This window comes from Monodelphis domestica, chromosome 3 (genome assembly GCF_027887165.1).
Source record: "Monodelphis domestica isolate mMonDom1 chromosome 3, mMonDom1.pri, whole genome shotgun sequence".
Taxonomy (NCBI): Eukaryota; Metazoa; Chordata; class Mammalia; order Didelphimorphia; family Didelphidae; genus Monodelphis; species Monodelphis domestica.
The window spans coordinates 113,546,695-113,567,349 of NC_077229.1; the positions used below are offsets into that span (position 1 = coordinate 113,546,695).

The window sequence follows — 20,655 nt, forward strand, 5'->3', positions numbered from 1 at the left end:
TCCAGGGCTTCCCCCCCCCCCCTTCCCACAGCCCTTCAAGTTAAGACACTGAATATATTTGTCTGTTTTCCCTTTTCTTAAAAGCTAGAGGGTGCAGCTGAGTAGCTCAGTGGATTGAGAGCCAGGCCTAGAAACTGGAGGTCCTGGGTTCAAATTGACCTCAAACACTTCCCAGCTGTGTGACCCTGGGCAAGTCTCTTGACCCCCAATGCTTAGCCCTTTCCACTCTTCTGCCATGGAACCAATACACAGTATTGACTCCAAGACGGAGGGTAAGAGTGTAAAAAATTAAAATTAAAAAAAAAGCTAGAACCAGGAAGACATTGTACATAGTAACAGCAATATTGTGAAATGATCAACTGTGATAAATGTAGCTATTATTGGCAATACAATGATCCAGGAGGAACTTATGACAAAGAATACTATTCACTTGGAGAGAAGGAATCTTGGGAGTCAGAATGCAGATGAACACATGTGACTTTTCAATTGTTTATTTGGGGTTTTGTCCTGGGGTTTTTGTTTTATAAGATAACTCACTTAGAAAAATGAACAATATGGAATTATGTTTTGCATGATAACACATGTATTACCCAGATTGAATTGCCTACCAGCACCAGGAGAGGGAAAGGGAGGGGAGGGAGGGAAATAAGTTCAATCATAAAACTTAGGGAAACTTGTGTGGAGATTGGTCATTTCATGTAATTGGTAAAATATGTATATACATATATACATGCATATATATATACATATATATTATTTTTAAGCAACTAATATTTGATCAGTGAGCCCTCAGCTTTTCTTCTCACACCAGATGGACTGGCTGTTACAGTTATGCCTTAATTCGCTTGACCTCCTTCTTGGGGTATTTTCAAGTAATTCTCACTGTACCACAATTACAGATTTTCCTCTATGGTGTTCCTAACCAGTGTTACCTTTCCTCTGCTAGAAAACATACAGTGTTCTGAAACTCGTTTTATAGAATTCATTCTCTTTGAGATAGCTCCAATTCTTAGGATGTTTACTACTGATTTCCTTGTTTAACGTCCATATATCAGATAACAATCAGTTTCTATGTCATAGTCATATGTTAAAGAAGTTGAAGGTAGTTGTCTAGTTATTAGTGAAGAGATCGGGATTCTAATCTCAGTACTTCCAGTGACTTGCTGTGTAGTCACAAGCAGTTTATTTGCCTTCCGTAGATCTTAGTTTTCTCATTTTTAAAATAAGGGGCTTTTGCTCAATGATATACAGAGATCCTTTCAACTCTAAGATTCTATACTTCTGTTACAATGTGTATCCTTAGGCACCAACTGCCCATGGGGACAAAAGAAATAATAACTTTCTGATTTGGGGAAAATCTCTTTCCTTGCCTATGACTTGGCTTCTACATGAGTAAAAAGGGCATGGGGTGGATCAGAAGTTTCTAAAGAAGGTAATAGTGCCCCCAAATCTTCTGTCTGATTTTACAGTAACCTCATTGCTATAGCATCAAACCAGCCTAGTCTGAGATGATGATCGCATTGCCTTCAGAGGCTGTTTTCCTACTTGTGAATTATTCTATTGTTCCCATAAACTAGATCTTTCCCTTGATTTTTGGAAAGGCTATGCATGGACATGGGTGCTTAATGGTATTGCTGTAGATTTCATGTGGCATATCTAGAGGCAGCACAATATGGTAAAAGAAACACTTGTCGTGACCCAGGTTTCAATGCTAGCTAGCTCTGCCATTTATTGGCTATGTTACTCTGGAGGAGTCATACAAGCTTTCTGAATTTCATTTTCCTTATCCATAAAGTGGGGATGAGATTTTCACTCCATACTTCATAGGTTTGTCATAAGGAAAGCAATTTGCAAACTTTAAAGCCCTAGAGAAATGTGAACTCTTAGTAGATTGATAGCACTATTAATATTCATGTAGATTGTCTGCTTTTAAGCTACGTGATTAATGATTTTTAAAGTTGGAAAGTGATTTTGTAGATTATCAAACATAGGAGGCAAGAACTAAAAGGGACCTTACAAATCATCTGGTTTAGCCTCATCATTTGATAGCTGAGAAAACTGAGGGTCACCAGCAGCCAGGGACTTGACCAAGGTCACAAAACAGCAGAGGAAGAATTTCAACCCTGGTCTTCTCTTTTCCATGTCAGATTCTTTTCCCCTTGCACCGATTGCTCACAAGAGACACTCTACTTTCTATAAGGAAACAGGAAGGAATTTTCTGATAGTACATTTTTGTAATACTTAAGTTGTTACATTAGCACTTGAGACACGTGTATTACAAGTATCTAAACCTAATTTCTGCTTCTGAATGCTTGCTGTTCACATTTATGACTTCTTCTATTATGAACTTGCTTAAGTGAGCCCTATTTGTAATAATATGTATAATTACAGAAAGATATATGATGTGCCAGAAAGGAAGCCAGCATGAACCCATTGCACATAGAGAAATTCATTGGTTTTATTTAACACAGAGTAACAGTTTATGTGGTTTATTAAGAGAACCTAATCCCTCATTTTTTATTATTGTTAAAGAGTCATTATGTTGTCTGGATACAAACAGAAAAGTGGCTTCCTCTTGGTCCAATTCCTGTTTTTTAATTGTAGAATATCAGAACAGGACTTCAGAAAAAGAGATAGCCAGTACATTGGCACATTTCTTCCAGTTAAATTTGATAAACATTGCAATACAGTCAAAATAGGACTGAACACCAAGTTCTGGAATTAGGAAAAATGTCATGTGAACTTTGAAAAATTATTAATTATGAATTTGAACAAGCCACTTGCCTGTGAATGCCACTTTCCTCATCTGGGGGTAATCCTCAAATGGGGATAATGATATACCCCCTAGCTCAGAGGACTATGTTGAGAAAAAAAAACATTTTTAAACTCTTAATGTATTATATAAAAGGCATTTTACAGTATTATATAAGTGTTATTACTTATTAAACAACCAATATGTGCCACGAACTCTGTATGATAGAATTAGGAGTGAAATGAAAGCCTGCCCTCAAGGAGCATACCTAATGCTGCCATCAATTAGAATAAGTCATGTATGCAGCTAAATAAAATACAAAGTAGGTTGTAATGAAAGCAAAGGAAACATTATTTCCAGTTTGATGAAGATCAAGAACATTTACAGAAAGCAGTTGGCATCTGAACCTCATTGGAAGATAAGGATTCTGGAAAGCAGTGATGAGGAAAATGTGTTAAGATGTCCTCCTACCCCAGTTTTCCTTGAGTATACTTAGGCATATGACAGGGAAATGACCTATGAAGACTAAGAAGGTCTGGGAGCAAAGGTATCTGGAAGTCCAAGAACTAGAATGTAGAGGCTGGCTCATCCTTTCAGGGCATACATAGAGATTTGGTGAGTTTTCTCCTTCTTGTGGTGTGGATGCCTTTTATTTGACTTCAGAGCCAGAAATGCAAGTGCACCCAAAAGTCCTTAAGGGAGAAACTTGCTGTTTTTAAAATTTTTTGTTTTGTTTGTTTTTTTACTCCTGGACTTGGGATGGAAAAATGACTGAGCTCTGTAGGGCCAGTGGAAGATGGATGTTTTTTTTTTGCCCCAGGCCACCCTGCAATTGAACACATTGCCCCTTAGAAAGGCCTGTATTTAGAATGGGGCTCCTACTGTTTGACTCTATTTTCCTTTGTTAAATGGACTTCTGAGACATCCAGAAGTTGAAAGCGTTTGCCAGGAACTCAGCCTGGTGAGGAAAAATAACCCAAAGGAATGAACTCTATGATCTAGCCCACCAGTGAATGTAGCAAACCAAGAGGTTGTGTCCTGCCAGGAAGGAAATTGTTCCAACCACTGATGATGCCAAATTTGGGAAGTGAACTTGGTGTGAATGCTTTAAGTCTGAGTCTGTCCTTCTCAAGGCTGGAAGTGGCAGGGGAAGTTTATTCCTGGTTTGTGCACTACTGTTGTCATTGTATTTTCTCAAGAAATATCTCTTTGTAAAAGCTAATTTATGTTAACTGATTAAATTGTTAGTTAACCAGTGGTATGGATGATATTGAAATATTAATTGACACTGACATTTTTTTTGGAGGGGGAAGAGATTACTGGAATTGAAGCTTAAGCCAGTAACATTACAAAAAACTCCATAATCTTTTTAGGGTTACCACTAGACCCTGAAGAGAAGATAAAGGTAGCTAATTCCTCTCCAGGCTCTGCTCCAGATCTTTTGCACTCTCTCTACTATGTCACACCAGCCTTCTCACCCTAAAAGTTCATTTCATCCCTGTGCTTCCTTTCTCTGACTCATCAGTTCCTCCCATAACCTCCATTTTAAGGCAAGCCAGCCATGCCTTCATTCTTTTCCAGTCTTCACTCTTGACTCTACTTCTGACTCCCTGGACTTTCTCCAACATGTTCTCACATTGATGACTTTTTACTTTTTAGTTCCTTTTTGTTTTCTTCTCCCATTAGAAAGTAAGGTCCTCTTAATGCACTGCTGGTGGAGTTGTGAACTGATCCAACCATTCTGGAGGGCAATTTGGAACTATGCCCAAAGGGCACTAAAAGACTGTCTGCCCTTTGATCCAGCCATAGCACTGCTGGGTCTGTACCCCAAAGAGATAATAAGGAAAAATACTTGTAGAAGAATATTCATAGCTGCACTCTTTGTGGTGGCCAAAAATTGGAAAATGAGGGGATGCCCTTCAATTGGGGAATGGCTGAACAAATTGTGGTATGTGTTGGTGAGGGGATACTATTGTGCTTAAAGGAATAATAAAGTGGAGGAATTCCATGTGAACTGGAACTCCAGGAAGTGATGCAGAATGAGAGGAACAGAACCAGGAGAACATTGTACACAGAGACTGATACACTGTGGTATAATCAAATATAACAGACTTCTCCGTTAGTGGCAGTGCAGTGATCCTGAACAACTTGGAGGGATCTATGAGAAAGAACACTATCCACATTCAGAGGAAAAACTGTGGGAGTAGAAGCACAGAAGAAAAACCACTGCTTGATTACATGGGTCAAGGAGATATGATTGGGGATGTAGACGCTAAATGAACATCCTAGTGCAAACATCAACAGCATGGAAATAGGTTCTGATCAAGAACACATGTAATACCCAGTGGAATTGTGTGTCAGCAGTGGGAGGGGGGGAGGGAGGAATAAAATGATTTTTGTAACCAATGAATAATGTTCTAAATTGACTAAATTAAAAAAAAGAAAGAAAGAAATCCTTCTACAAAAGTATAAAATCAGCAGGGAGAGAGAATTCACTACCTCCCAAGACAGTCCACTAAGTTTTTGAATAGCTTTTTAGTAAATTCTTCCTTACATCAAACCTATTTTTGGCTCATTCCACCTTGCACCAATTTCTCCAGGTCCTTCCTTCTGAAACCAAGAAAAATAAGTTTTTGGCATCACTGATATGTGGCATCCTTTCAAATACTTTAAGTGAGCTCTAAGTCTTCTCTTTCAATTGGATAAACTTCCAGGTTCCTTTAATGAATCATTCCATCATACTTTTCAAGGCTCTTTACCCTAATGATTACTGTCTTCTGGAAGCACTCCAGCTTATCTCCAAAAATATTTTGCCCATTGGGACACTAATGCATTGTTGGTAGAGTTGTGGATTGATCCTACCATTCTGGAAGACAATTTGGAATTATGCCCAAAGGACTTTAAAAGAATACCTGCCCTTTGATCCAGTAATACCACTATTAGGTTTGCATCCCAACGAGATAATAAAAAGCATTGTACAAAAATATTTATAGCCATGTTCCTTGTGTTGGCAAAAAATTGGAAAATAAGGGGGTGTCCATTGATTGGTGAATGGCTGAACAAATTGTGGTATATGATGGTGATGGAATACTATTTTGCCATAAGGAATGATGAACTGCTTCATTTGTATATGAATTGGAATGACCTCCATGAACTGATGCAGATGGAAATGAGCAGAACCAGGAGAACATACAAAGCAACTGAAACACTGTGAGACAAAGAAATGTAATAGACCTTGCTACTAATAGCAATGCAATAATCCAGGATAATCCCAAGGGACTTAAGAGAGAGAATGCTATCCACATTGAGAGAAAGAACTGTGGGAAAAGAAATGCAGAAAAAAAGCATTTGATTTATCACTTGCTTATATGAGTATATGATTTGGTGTATTGATTTTAAAAGATTACTCTATTACAAAAAATGATTAATATGGAAATAGTACCAAGTGATAGCACATGTATAACCCAGTGCAATTGTTTGTCAGTTCCAGGAGGGGAGGAAGGAAGAGGTGAGGGAGAAAAAATGAATCATGTAACCATGGAAAAATATTTTAAAATGTAAAAAAATGTTTTGCCCAGAAAAAAAAAAGAAAGTAAGGTCCTTCAGGGCAAAGACAGTCTTTATGCTTATATCTGTATTTCCTTCACTTAGCACAGTGTCTATTACATATTAAGTGCTTAAGTGATGCTTATTTACTTGATTTGACCAAGATCTGGGTACTGCTACTGTGAATTGAGATAAATACTACATAGACTAGAGTCAGGAAGACCTCAGTTCAAATTTGGCTTCAGACACTGATTAGCTGTGTGACCCTGCACAAGTCATTACCTCTGTTTACTTCAGTTTTCTCAGCTGTAAAATGAAGAATTAACAAGTCACCTCACAGGATTATTGTGAGGATAAAATAAAATAACATTTGTAAAGTGCTTTAGCACAATGCCAGGCACATTGTAGGCACTTTATAAATGTTTATTTCCTTCCTCCAGTCCTGCACCTTGTGATTTGGTGTAGTTGTGCAAGGCATCAACAGAGAATGAACCCATACTAATTATCATATTCAGAATATTGTATATATTTCCTGATTTTTTAATTTCCTTGTTATTGATTTTCTCTCTCTTAATTCTAATTCTAGTAATTCATGTTTTATGTGTTTTGAGGGGAAAGATTTATCAGTAGCTTTCGATTTTATTAGTTTTTTAAAATCATAGAATCACAGAATTTGAGTTTTGAAAGGGACACCTCAACCAACCCATAAAGATCTCTCTGAACAACTTATTTTTGTATTTGTTAGTCGAATTTTTTTAATTACCTTTTCTATGTGCTTATTTTGACATTGTTTTTCATTATTCTTCCTACTGTTTGTAGACATATTGCTTTGTTACTTTTACAGGGACTTCAGATATAGATTAATGTTTATTTTTCTTATTTCTCTTTATTGATATTTACAAATATTTGTCTTTCTCTGAGAAATGTGTGAAAATTGTATTTGGCTCTCCCCTGATTGTAACAATGAATGTATTTAGCTCTTCTTTGATTTTGAAGATTAAATTGTAATCCCCTTTCTATTTTTAGATTTTAATCCCCAAAGTGTAAACACAGTATTAAAAGTAGACCTACCCCTTTTAACCACAAAAAGGTATGAACTAACCACAAAAGGTGTGAACATCCATTTCATACATTGAGTGTGAGGTCTGTGACCCATGTGTGAAAGAGTGGGCAGTCCTGGAGAGGAGTGTCTGCTGAGATTGGTGAACATAAAAATTAGGGGAGGTGACATAAGAGAAAAGGGTCTTTAAATAGTAGAAACAGAGACACACTGGAATATATCAATCAGTCACTTGGAGCTGGAGGGAAGACAGACACTTGAGGAGAGACTGGAAGACAGACACTGGGACTTGGAGTGAAGACACTTGGCTGTGGAACTGAACCCCTGGAGGAGCTCATGCAGGAGACCTCAGACTACTTTGCTTTTAGACAGTCACCATAGTGAGTGTAAGGCTGACTTAGTTCCTTGCCCTTTCTGGAGGTGTGAACCTCTGAGAACGGCCCATTGTCTTGAGACTCCTTTCCCCTGACTGGTGCCTTAGAATTTCTACCTGGCTCAGAGGAAGCCAGAGTTTTCTCCCTCTCTCTCTCCCCTTTTCTCTCTTCCTTAATATCTTAGACTCTATTGTAAAAATAAATTATCATAATGGGATTTAGAAATTAAATCCCTAGCGGCCACCAATTAAATATTCAGTCCAACCCATAATTAACAAACGTTTTGGCTTCATGCCTTAATATGTGGTTGTATTTTCATTGGTGTTTTTTTTGGGGGGCGGGTTCTTCTCAGATGTAACTGTTAGTTTAAATATTTTTCATTTCAATGTGATTGGGTATTTTTATATTTTTATCATTTATTTTTATTTCCCTGTGGTCTAATTAATAGTATATAAAATGTCTGCTTTTTCATGTTTGTTGAGAACTCTTTATATAGAACCCTAGTTTTCCTTAACTTTAATTTACCCATCTTTAAAGCGACATGGAGAAGCAAGTGTTGAAGGGATCCTCAATCAGCTGGTCCTGGAGCATCTCCAGTTGGCTCCTTTGCAGTGGGGTGAGTAATATCTGAAGGATAAAGTAGTTTTCTTGGATAAACTTTGTTTCCTTAACATAATAATCAATCATTTAAAGGTTAGTTGTTGGAGAAACCACAAATATTCAAATAACATTGCCTAGAAACCTTTACAGTGGAAGAAGCTACCAGAAGATAATTTTGTTACATTTGGGTCTGAATTGTGCTAAGTAAGTGTATTGACTGAACAAAGAAAAGTCTTCATTTCAACTTGGTTTGAGCCTTTTACCTCTTTCACCTACCTTAGTGTTTTAAAGGTGCTAACTTTGGATGAAATTTAGTTTGCTACTTAAAAACACACACACACACACACACACACACACACACACACACACACAGGTTTGTGGTTTAGAGTTTACTCTTGAAACAAAAAGGCATGTGACCATTTTTCAGTAAGACTATATTCTGGATATGGTAGTGGTGTTCAATACAGTGTGATATGTGGGTAGTATATCCTGAGCAATGGGATTGTGTTGAATGAAGCCTGCAACAAGTAATCTCAGAAGGATCAAGTATCTTCACTTAGATTCAGAACCATTAGTCATAGCTTCTTAAGCTTAAATCAGATTAGAATAAACAAGGCCCCTTTTTCACTTTTATGAGCAGATGCAAAAGCACCTATTTTGAAAGTGCCTTGAATAAGAATTTACAGCCCAGAAAAGTTTAACTTTTTCATCATCATTCATTATCATTAACCTTTTATTTAAAGGTTTGCTTTGTGGCATAACATGTAAAAACAGATAGTCTGGTCTGTTTTTTCTAAGTGTCCTGTTTTTGTTTTTGTTTTTTTAAGAAAGAACATATCACATTGCTTTGATGTCAGGGTAATTCTAGGTGTATTCATTTGGCATGATGCTGTTACAGCATGAACCTGTTTTAGATCAAATCTCTTAACTTGTATTGTTTAATAAAAAAGAAAGAAAAAACTCAGAACACAAGGAGATAAATTATTGTCCTTTCCCTACGGTCTAATGAATAAAATTTGTCTACTCCATTGGAAAGCCTGAAGAAACACTCCTCCAGTTATACCCTTGACAGTGCCACCTGCAACTCCACCCTGGCCTCTTCTAGTATCTTTTTCTGAGATGGAGGAACCCATCAATTTCCCACATGCTCCCCACCCTTGTTAGACATTTTCCTTCCTATATCATAGGTTATAAGTCCACAGAGAATGCAGAAAGATTTTCATACACTGCAAAGTAGTTGTTATTTTTTTAATCAAATAGATCAAACTATATCCTTTTCTGTCTTCTGTCTTTGACCTCATCTTGCATTAGTTTCATAGGCTCTGTTCCAGTATTCATCAGGCACGTTCACCGACTAAATATTTGTTAAGCTCCAACTTTTTACCTTCTCTATGTCCCACACCAGATTCTGAGACTAAAAAGTAAAACATCAAAACAACCCCTTCCATCAAGGGATTTATATGTTGGAGAAAGTCTAGCATGAAAATAAATAAATAAAGATAAAAACAAAATAATTTCTCAGGTGAAAGCATTAGCAATGTGGTGGTGGTTGGGGGTGGGTTAGTGATTTGAGATGGTAGGGAAGAGAGTATTATCAAATAGGAGTTTTTCTTAATCTGAGCTATAAAGGAAACTGGGGATTCTATGATACCTGGTGACAGTGGAGGTGAATTCCATCCATTATATTCTGACAATGCAAAGATATAGTTGAGATATGACTCCTGGATAAAGAGAAAAGTGAATAGGTCATTTTGTTTGGACTACAGAGTTCATGAAGGAGGAAAATATGGAATAAGCCTGGAAAGAGAGGCCAGAACCCAATTCTAAATAAAATATCAATGAGTTTTTTCCTAGACATCATCGGGAGGCACTAACCCTTCTTGAGGAGGAGAGTGACATATTCAGAGCTATAATTTTTTTTAATCACACCTGTGACTGGCATAAGGAGATCCTAGGAAGGAAATTCATTTTACAAATGCACATGAGCATCTTCTCTCCTATTTGTAGTCTTAGAGAATTATCTGGGGCAATGAAATTTAATGACTTGCCTGGAATTACACAGCCACTATATTTCAGAGGTGGTACTTGACCCCAGATTTTCCTGATGCTGAGGCTGGCATTTTATACCATGCTTCTTTGCAGTTTTACATGTGTTTTAGGAATATCAATTTACAATGACAAGGATAATTTGGAAAGAGGTGAGACCTAAGACAGGAAGACCAATGAATAGGCTATTTCAGTAATCCAAGGGAGACAAGAAAGACTGAATTTTCCTCAACAGAAAGAAAAAAATTTGGAGGTTGGGGTTGGAGAGTAAGGGAGTACATCTAGGTCATAGAACTCAGTTTATTTTTATTATTAATTTTATTATTCTGTTAATTTTTTAAAAAGAAGAATATCATTCACATAATGAAATCAATATATCAATAAGCACATGAAAAAGTGTTCTAAATCCCTCCTGATTAGAGAAATGCAAATTAAAACGACTGTGAGAGATATCACCTTATACCTAGCATACTGACCAATATGGCAGCAAAGGAAAGTGGGATGTGGCAAAATTGGAATACTAATACACTGCTGGTGGGATTGTGAATTAATCCAATCATCTTTGATCTTCTTTAACTTGCAGATTATTGGAAACAATAATCTTAGTTGCTGGAAGTCAATGTCCTTGATAATGGGGAATTCCCTTGGGGTTCTATAATTCAGGTACCTGACAGAAAATGAACAAATTGATAAATTTTTTGATAAGTTCATATCTGCCACATACTTATTGTCAACAATGACCTTTAAAGCAGAGAAGCTAAGAAAGAGAGAACAAGGGTACAAGTACATAGTAGGGGAGAAAAGGCATAGTATCAAGAAAGAAATGAATATAATTAGATGACACAAATGGAACTTTATTCTCATCTGTTTCTTTCCAAAGATGAAAGAATTTGCATTGAATATTTTCCAGCATCAGTGAGGCTTTTAATGCTGGTAATCTGACTATTTTGACATAACTGGAAAATAGGATCTTGTATTCTAGAGTGGGAGTACCTAAATGATGGCCTACTGACCAAATCCAGCCTGCCACCTGTTTCTGTACATCCCATGAGCTAAGAATGGTTTTTACATTTTTAAATAAAGTTTAAAATGAGTATAATGTTTAGATTGAGACACATGTAGATGCTTAATCCTAAATGTCAGCTTTAATGTCAAGGCAGGTGTATTACAGCATCTGACTTATAGTAGTACTAGGAAGCTTATTCATTATTCCTTGAGCTTTTGAAGACAAAACTGGATTAGTCTGTTTTTTTTTCCTCTAGACAAGTGGTACTTATAAAATACAAACTTGAATTTTACTTGAAATCATAACAGAGCAGATTGCATAGCTCTTGTTTTTAAAATGTTGGGTTTATGTTGGATAAAAATAGCAAAACAAATTTAAAATGGTTAGGTAGTTATGTGTATGAGTGTGCATATGAATAAATGATCCATCACTTATTCTTAAACAGAATTTATATGAGAATGAATATACATGTAATTCATACTCCAACATTCCATTGAGTCTGTGATCTCATTGATATGGGTATTACTTTCATTTCTTTCTTGACTCTTGTGCATATCCTTTAATAAGTTCACCTCAGGGAGTTCACCTAGTGTGTCCAAGACCTTCGTCAAATTCTCCTGGAATTTTATGAATGCCAATGGAGCATGCAGGCTAACCATCCCTTAGTCTCACTACATATGGGGTAATTGATGTAATGTAACTTTATGAAATGCTTCACATGAATACTTCTTTGGTGGGAAATATGTGAGCCATGCTGCATCAGTTTGGAACATTGGGAAATGAATAGCATTATGCTAATGTGGAAAACTGATGGTTCTTAGAAATTCTAACACTGAAAGTAGTTGAGATACATCAGAAATTAAATTTCCTTGACCTCATAACTTTGAATAGCCCTTAGAGATCATGTCTAACCATTTCTTTTAATAGCACCAAAGTAGGCCTACCTAGATAGGTGATATAACTTCCCCAAGGCCCCATAGTTACTAAGCAGAAGAGTCAGGATTTGCATTCCAGTCTTCTGAGTCAAAATCTAATATTGTTTTCCATAGTCCGTGCTGGAAATAGTCAGAGAGGCAAGGTCAGAGGTTCCTAAGGCAGAACGGTAGTTGGTCCTTTTATTGTCTCAGGTCCTAGGAATTGAGAGTAGAGCTAGCTATCCCTAGAAACTTTCCTGGCCTCTATAAAGGATTTTAAGATGAGCTCTATATACTCTACAAATAAAAAATTCAATGCTTTGTAAGTTTGATTTTTTTTTTACTCTTGGCTTTTAGTAAATACAAAACAAAGCATCTGTGTCTTCAGAAGGTCATATAAACTTCATGGGTCAACTAAAGAAAAAAGAAAGTATCCCCACAAAGGGCAGGCATGGATAGGTGTCACGGGGTGGGTATCCCTTAATTCTACCATCTCCCCCTCCCCTGTATCCAGAATAAGTATGGGGAGTCAGTCAAGTTGTGATTAATGAAACACCCACCCCCCGAAAAATACTGATAATGTAGAGTTTTAAAAGCCACTAGTCTTCTTTACCAACATCTATTTCTTCCTAAGGTGTGAGGAAAGGGAAAAAAGCTTGACTGATTGGATTTTAGGGTAGATATTGTTGGACAGTAAACAGCTGGGTACTACTGTATACAACCTGCACACCTCTTGTCAGCTCACCTTGCCAGCTGACCCTCTGTTTCCTTCCCAGGGTTACTTAGTAACTGTGATGTGATGTAGATTATTCCTGCATCCTAGATCTTTCCAAACATCTGTTCTCTGTGGGCATATTAGTCAGCACTTCTGTCATTTATTAACAAATAATGAATTAGTTTTAGTTGATTAACTAAGTACATTTGAGAAAAATCAAGACATTGTCCATCATAATCTAAAGATTATAAACTCTCTCTAGTATGCTATATTTAATGCATTATTTTTGTACCCCTCAGCTGTCTCAGATGTTATTTTACTTGGAATTTGGGGATGATTATATCTACTTTAATAACTAAATGAAATGGATATAGAATATTAGAAGAGACACGGATTTCAGAATACAAGTGTAGAACCAGAAAGTATCATAGAGATCATGTTACCCAATCCCTTTACTCAGCAGAAAAGGAAGCTCACATACAGAGAAGTTGGTGACTTGCCTAGGATCACAGAGCTGATAGGTGATAAGCTGATCCTACCATGAAAGTCCCATGATTTCCAGTCCAGTGTTCATCTCAATACCCCAAGACTCTTTATAACAATTTTAACTGTTGCTTCTTTTATTCCATTCTTAGGTGCCATTATGAGACATTTGAATTTCTCATCTGCTCTGTAAAGTTACCATGAGTTATGAGATGGAATAAAAGTGCTTACACAGCATGCAGGCATTCAGGTTTTATATCAAGAGGGAAGGGGGAGAAAATCCTTTAAGTTTTGTGAAAGAGCTGAAGCTGGAAGTCTGAAACCTCTGCATGACAGATGCCAGGTTATCTATCTCAGATAAGCACAGAACTAATAAGACTGCTAAAAATAGTTTTCTTAGTGCCTTCAGACAGACAGAGCTCAGGCTGAGACATGATATTAAAAGCCAACAGGGCTGCCAAGAAACACTCTTTGTCCCTTCAGATTTGGAGCAAGAAAAGTGGGATAGACTTAGGAGATACATAGAGGTGATTGTAGAGAGGATTCCAATGATAGGCAGAGGATTGGATAAAATGACCTCTAAGATTCCTCCTCATTCAAAGTATGACTTTTTTGTTGACCTGATAAACATCATAAGTGCAAATATACCATCCCCTTTTAGCATACAATATGAATACCTGACAAATGTTAATTAAATGGAATAGAATCCTAATCTTTCTGGAAGCCAAAAGTCACTTATCTAAAGTTGAATAAGTGGGCCTGGAACCTACCCATCTTGGAATACAGACAGATTTACTTGGTTGACTTTGTGGCAGACACACAACAAAGATTTGCCAGATATTCTTGAGATCTGATTCTGTTGAGAATTTTACCAGGGGTAGAGCCACAGAAAATGACATGGTATGCTTTATAAACCCAAGTATGAATGGATTCATTACAGAGGGGAAAATAGGCATCACATTTGGAGGAAGACGACCTGAGACTGGGTCCCTGATCTGCTACTGCCCTTGGACAATTGCTTTTTCTCTGAGCCTCAATTTCTTTATCTTTAATATAAGAAATTGGACTAGAGGATCACCCTGGTACTTCTAATGATTCTGAAATGCTGTGATTCTCAGTTTCATCTGATAATGAATACTTGTAAACTTAGAACTGGAAGCAGACTCCATCACATCTCAACTCCTTAATTTTACAGAAGGGAGAACTGTCACCCCAATAGGTTGAATGACTTGTTCAAGATACTCAGGTAGTATGTAAACATCAGAGGCAGGTTATTCTTTCCACTGTACAATGCTATCACCTCTTCAAACCAGAAGGACCAACTAATCTTCTGCCTTACCCTTTATAAAATCCACATTGGTGACTCTTAAAGTCACTGATTCACATGTTACCTTCTATATAGGTAGGGGTTAGAATCTTGTGACATGTTTAGTTTGGCTACAAACTACTTTGCCTGTTGAAACACCAATGGACTAAACTCCTCAGCTGCATCCTTGCCAAATCTCATTGCCTTTCCTCAGTCCTCATCATTCTTAACGTCTTCGCAGCTTCTGACACTGTTAGTTACTCCATTCTCCTTTATACAATGTTCTCTCTAGGTTTCCATGACCCTATTCTATCCTGGTTCTTCTCCTACCTGTCTCACCAGTCCAAAGAGGAGAACACTCCCATTTTTACTAGCTGGTGTTTGTGAGTCCTGAAGAAACTGGGGCAGCTGGGTCCTGGGGCTGGGCCTGAGGAGATGAGTGATCTGGGTCAGAGGCCAGAGTTACTGGGGCTGGGGCTGGGGCTGGGGCTGGAGCTGGGGGGGGGGGGGTGGTTGGGACTGGGAAAGCAATCAAGCAGGTCCGGAGTGGATGAATGCAGGCAGGAGAGGATAGCAGTCAAGCAGGCAACAGGAGTGAGCTGAGTCAAGAGGCTTTGCTGAAAAGCCTTGGAGAAACGTGGCTTAAAAATCAGTATCTAGGCTATCTTTAAAAAAAAATTGAGAAGTTCTCATCCAATCTAGTGGTTGCAAAAACTGTAAAAATTAAATTGTCTCTAGTAATAAAAATATTATATTTTATGAAGTTTATTAAAGATTATTAAAAATCAAGGATACAAAATAATAAACCACGTGCCTAGGGTTAACTAGCCCATTCACAGCCTACTTACTGCATGTTGCAATGTCCGAGTAGAGGAAGAGAGAGGAAGAGGAGTCTTACAGCCAGTTTAAATACTAATTGTGATCTTGCCCAGGTGGAGACTCAGGTGAAATTATAGGGAATTCTGGGAAATACCAAGGACTTGTGGGGATTGAAGTCTAGGGTTCAAATCTCCATTTTTACAGTTCCAAGGCAGAAGAGTGGCTAGGCAATGGGGATTAAGTGACTTGCCCACGGTCACACAGCTGGGAAGTGTCTGAGGCCAGATTTAAACCTAGGACCTCCTGTCTCTAGGCCTGACTCAATCCTCTGAGCTGCCTCCTCAAACAGAAATTTTTAAAGGAAAAACAGGCCTGAAACATGGACAAAACCTTACAAACTCAGCCTACGAATGAATCAGTGTTTTCATGTTTTGTTTTGGAGCAAGGACTCTAAAGTATAAAAAAGAAGTTCATATTTAACAGGAGAGGGGAGAATAAAGATAAAAGGAAGGAAGGAAGGAAGGAAGGAAGGAAGGAAGGAAAGAAGGAACTGATTCATTTTATTTTTGTTTTTAATCCCTAGTGTCTAGCTCAGTTCCTGGAATATAGTAGATGCTTAATAAATGCCTGTTGATAGACTGACTGAAAAGTATAAGAATTTGCCATCATTTCCACTCTCTCTAGTATTCAGTATAAAGTTTGAATGTTATTTCCTAAGGAAGGTGATTCCTAATTCAGAACTTTTTTAGGTAATATTTGAAGTTTTCAATATGCAAACATTTTGTGCTATTAGAACTCCAAAAATAGCTATGATCTCTATTTTATCTATCAAACTCTACCACTAAGTTCTAGCAGGCATGTAGATGGTACAGTATATAGCACTAGTCCTAGAGTTAGGAAGGCCTGAATTCAATCCAATTTTGGTCCTTGACTTGCTGTGTGACCCCAAGCAAGTCATTTAATCTATTCACCTCAAATGTAAAATGGAGACAAGAACAGGATTTTTGTGAGAATCAAATAAGATAGTATTTGTGAGACACAGCACAGTTCCTGGCATTTAGTAGGTACTATATAAATGGTTCTTCTAATTCCTTCCTCTTTCCTTCTATGATCTTCAAATATCTGTAGACCTTTCATACATGAGAGAAATTAGACTTCCGCTAAATTGCATGACCTAATGAAATCTGCCTGGGGGACGGTTCCCAGGCAGTAAAAGGAAGCACATTGTCCCAGTGGAATAGATATGATTATGGAAGAGTATGTCTTGGGCACTATTGAGTTCCAATCACTAGAGAGTTTCAAGTGAAATCTCTGTGACCAGTATTAGGACATTGTACAGGAATTCAATGTAGAGACTTGAACTAGATGATCTCTGAGCCCCTTTCTTAATTGAAAATTAATGTTATTCTAAGACTGTGATCCTATAATTGTCATGTTCTAAGAGTCTGTGATTCTAAGGTTCTAAGATTCAAATAAGCTTGTGAATGAATGTCCTCATTGCAGACCCCTCTAACATTTTTCCATAGTCTTTATAACATGAGACTATCTCAGTGTATCTCCCTTGGTTTTCCTCTGTGGATCTTCTTTTAATCTCTTTTGTTCTTTCCTTTCAATATGGTCCTGAAAGCCAATTACTCCCTGTCTCTAATTCTCTTATTCTCTACAATATCTTTAACTTGCCTTTCTTCTCAATGACTATTCTTTTAACAAGTCCAGGCTATGCTGGTTATTTTCCCCAAGACTTACATTAATGACCTTTGTTCAGCTCAATCCTTCATCTTTCATTTCTTAATCTATTCTTTTTTGTATTTACCTTACAATAGTACCTTCTTTTGGAGCTATTCTTTTACTGATCTTGTTAGCATCAGAGATCATATGGACTGGTAAAAGTCAGGAGGCATTGATACTGAGAACTGAGAACTAAGAAAAGGGTTCACCTCTCTCATTCTCCAACGGGGGCTTCAAGGCCATCTCCAATTTGGTGTCAATACACCTTTGTAACTTTATATCCCATCTCTACCCTTGTCCCTTAGCATGTACTCTGTACTCTAGACAGCCTGAAATATTCATCCTTTGCATATGTCCCACACTTTTCTTGCTCCATGCCATTAGTCCACTGAACTCTCACCTTGCCCTTCCTTCCTGTTGAATTCCTGTCCATTTGCCTATCTTTTTAGCTTCACCTTAAGTGTCACCTTCTCTAATAATCTTTCCCTGATTCTTTATCCAGTAGTAATTTCTCTCTTCTGAGATCATTGAACTTCATATACTTTTTACATATTTAAAATATTCTAATTTTCACTAAAGTTATTTCTGTACCCTCTTAGCTTATTCCTAACAAATTGCATGAGAATGGAAACTATGCTTCAGTTATCTTTGTATCTTACCCCAAACTAGGGAACCTAACTTCTAGATTTGATTCTACTTCTTGCTTGCCATGTGTGAAGTTATTAAGCCTTTCTAAATCTCCATTTCTTTATCTTGAAAATAAGTATAACTACTTGTGATAACAAAAAAAATTAAGATCAAATAATATGTAATCTGATTTTATATAATTGTATTATATATCAGTCAAATTCTAATGACATACCCACCATTAACTAGTTCTGCGATTTAAGTAGATAGTATCTCTTCAGGCTGTTTTTCAATTGTCAAGTGATGGAATTAGACCAGATTATTTCTAAAATCCCTTCACATGCTACCATTCTGGGTTCTAGGTTAGTTCTAGATTATTTCATTCCTAAATTTGTTTGGCCACCAAACATAGTAGGCCTTTAAATACATTGAAGGAATGTATAAATATTAGTATGACAGTCTGATAGATGAAATATCTACTAGGATAAATAGGGATCATAAATATTTTAGCTTTATTTCATTCCATATCCTAAGGTGTCTTTCAGTTGTCACATTTCATGTTCTATGATGCCATATTCTTTTCCAGCTCTTGACATTCTGAGATTCTATGAAGATAACTCAATGGCATTGACATGTGATCCTTCCCTAAGAACACAGAGCTTCTTTTAATGAGAAAAGAGAACAGAAGGCCAAAGAATTATGTTGAGCTCTAAAAAGAAAAGTCTGATTAGAAAAGGGAAAACCAAAAGAAATATAGCAAAAAAGAAAAGAGGGGATAGGACAATCACTGTTAAATGGAAAGATTGTTTTATTAAACTTACAGTACTGGAATAAAAAGACCGGGCTTCTCATTTCAGCTTTTCTCTTAATGATGCATGTAGACTTAAGTAGTCCATTTGTTCCAAATTTCAGGTCTTTGCTAGATGACCTCTCAGTTTCCCTCTTTCACTTGTAGTATTTTTATTTTTTTACATTCTCTCTTGTAAGGTCCTTTCTAGTTCTAACATCCTCTGTTCTAAAATCGTATGTCCTATCTTTTCCAACTCTAAAATTCCATGTTTGGAGATCCCTTTCAACTCTAACATTCCACCCTTTAAGGTTCTTTCCAGCTCTACCATCCTAAGAATTTACAATTTGGGGAATGCTCCATAGGGTAATTTTTGAAAAATATTCAGAGACTATCTCCTGGGTTGTTCATTCTTGTGGGTAAAAACAAAAACTATTTCCTTTTCTTCAAGCTAATGATATTAATGTATTGTCCCAGTAGTTCTATTTTCTGTAGTGTAGATTCTTGGGCATTTAAATGTATAATGCAAAGAGAAGCACCAGTGCCCAAATATTTCATTTTCTTATGATCCACCCATTCTAAAAGTATTTGGTATTAGGTACCTAAAGGTACCTTTTGTACTGTATTTAAATGTTGTGAGCAATATCAGCTGGTCCATCTTGCAATGATGACATCTGCTTTGAACATAGATCTTTTTCATCTTCTTTCCAAAAATGGAGACAGGAAAGCATCCTACCCAGTGAAAGGGGGATAAAACTCTACTCATCCAGGAAGGTTGCTAATTTCTCAGAATATTACAGAATCTCGTACACTTATTAGCCTGGGCAAGACATTTAATTTTTATCTGCCTCAGTTTCCCCCCACTATAAATAGTATGTTAAATATTATTTTATGCATGAATAAAATACAAAGCCCTTTAATAAGTGCATATATGCTCATGTACCTTTCCAGTTGTTAGTGATCTCTTCCTTTCAAATCTACTTGTGCCCACCTAGTGGGTTAATAATACTACTCACCTCATCTAGTTGTAAGAGTCACATGAGATATTCAACACAGATCCCCCTGCAATATTTAAAGCACTATACCAGATGATGTTGTGTTCAATATTTCCCATGGGGAGAGAGTGTAAGTTCCTTGAGGACAAGGCCTTATTGTTTTTATCTTTATATCCCCCAAACCTACCACATAATAAGCATTAATGAATGCTTATTGATTGAATGCCTAACTCCTTGAAAAAAAGAGCTAACACTTGAGCTCTGCCATAGAGTACAGACAGCAGAGTCCAGACCCTGAGGAACCCCCCACCCCACCAGGCAATCACCTTGAGAGAATGTGCCCTTACTCTTTTACCATTGTATTGCCTGATTTTCATTCAAAGGATGGCATGTTTTGAAGTTGGAGTCTCACTACGGAGTATCGGAGTATCGGGTTTGGTGGCAGTTGCTGCTCGTGTAGGTTGTAGTTGAGAAGGCTGCTAATGAAGAGCTCATTAGCCTTGACGAGAATCTTTTTATAGTAAGACCATTAGGGCATGCAGCTGTTCTTTGCCACATTCCATCATGAAGCTCCCAGTTTCTGTCAGCAGCAAATGGTATTTTTAGCTGCAACATTCAAACTGAGGCAGAAAAGGTTACCGAGTCAGCTGGGGATAAGTATAGTATTGTACTATTTTGTCTGCCCTCCTGTCTCCCACCCCAACCCCAATCTCAGTGTCACTGCCTTTCTGCTATTTACACTGTCATCCTTCTTCAGGAATAGAAAAACAAAATCTTAGAGCTGGAAGAGACCACAGAGGTAACCTCTGTCTGAAACAGGAATTACTTTGACAGAATCGACAATGTTATCATCTAGTCTCGGCTTGCAGAACACTAATAACAGAGAGCTCTTTACCT

At 37.3% G+C, this 20,655-nt stretch overlaps 1 protein-coding gene across 3 annotated transcripts in view; it reads left to right on the forward strand.

The window, feature by feature from the left end:
• TRAPPC9 (trafficking protein particle complex subunit 9) overlaps positions 1 to 20,655 on the forward strand; it is a 1,102,825-nt gene that overhangs the window by 779,527 nt on the left and 302,643 nt on the right. For all 3 annotated transcript variants that reach the window (XM_056820755.1, XM_056820756.1, XM_056820757.1), the window contains one exon: positions 8,257 to 8,348. In XM_056820755.1, coding sequence (XP_056676733.1) covers positions 8,257 to 8,348 — 92 coding nt within the window. The remainder of the gene's footprint in view (positions 1 to 8,256; positions 8,349 to 20,655) is intronic.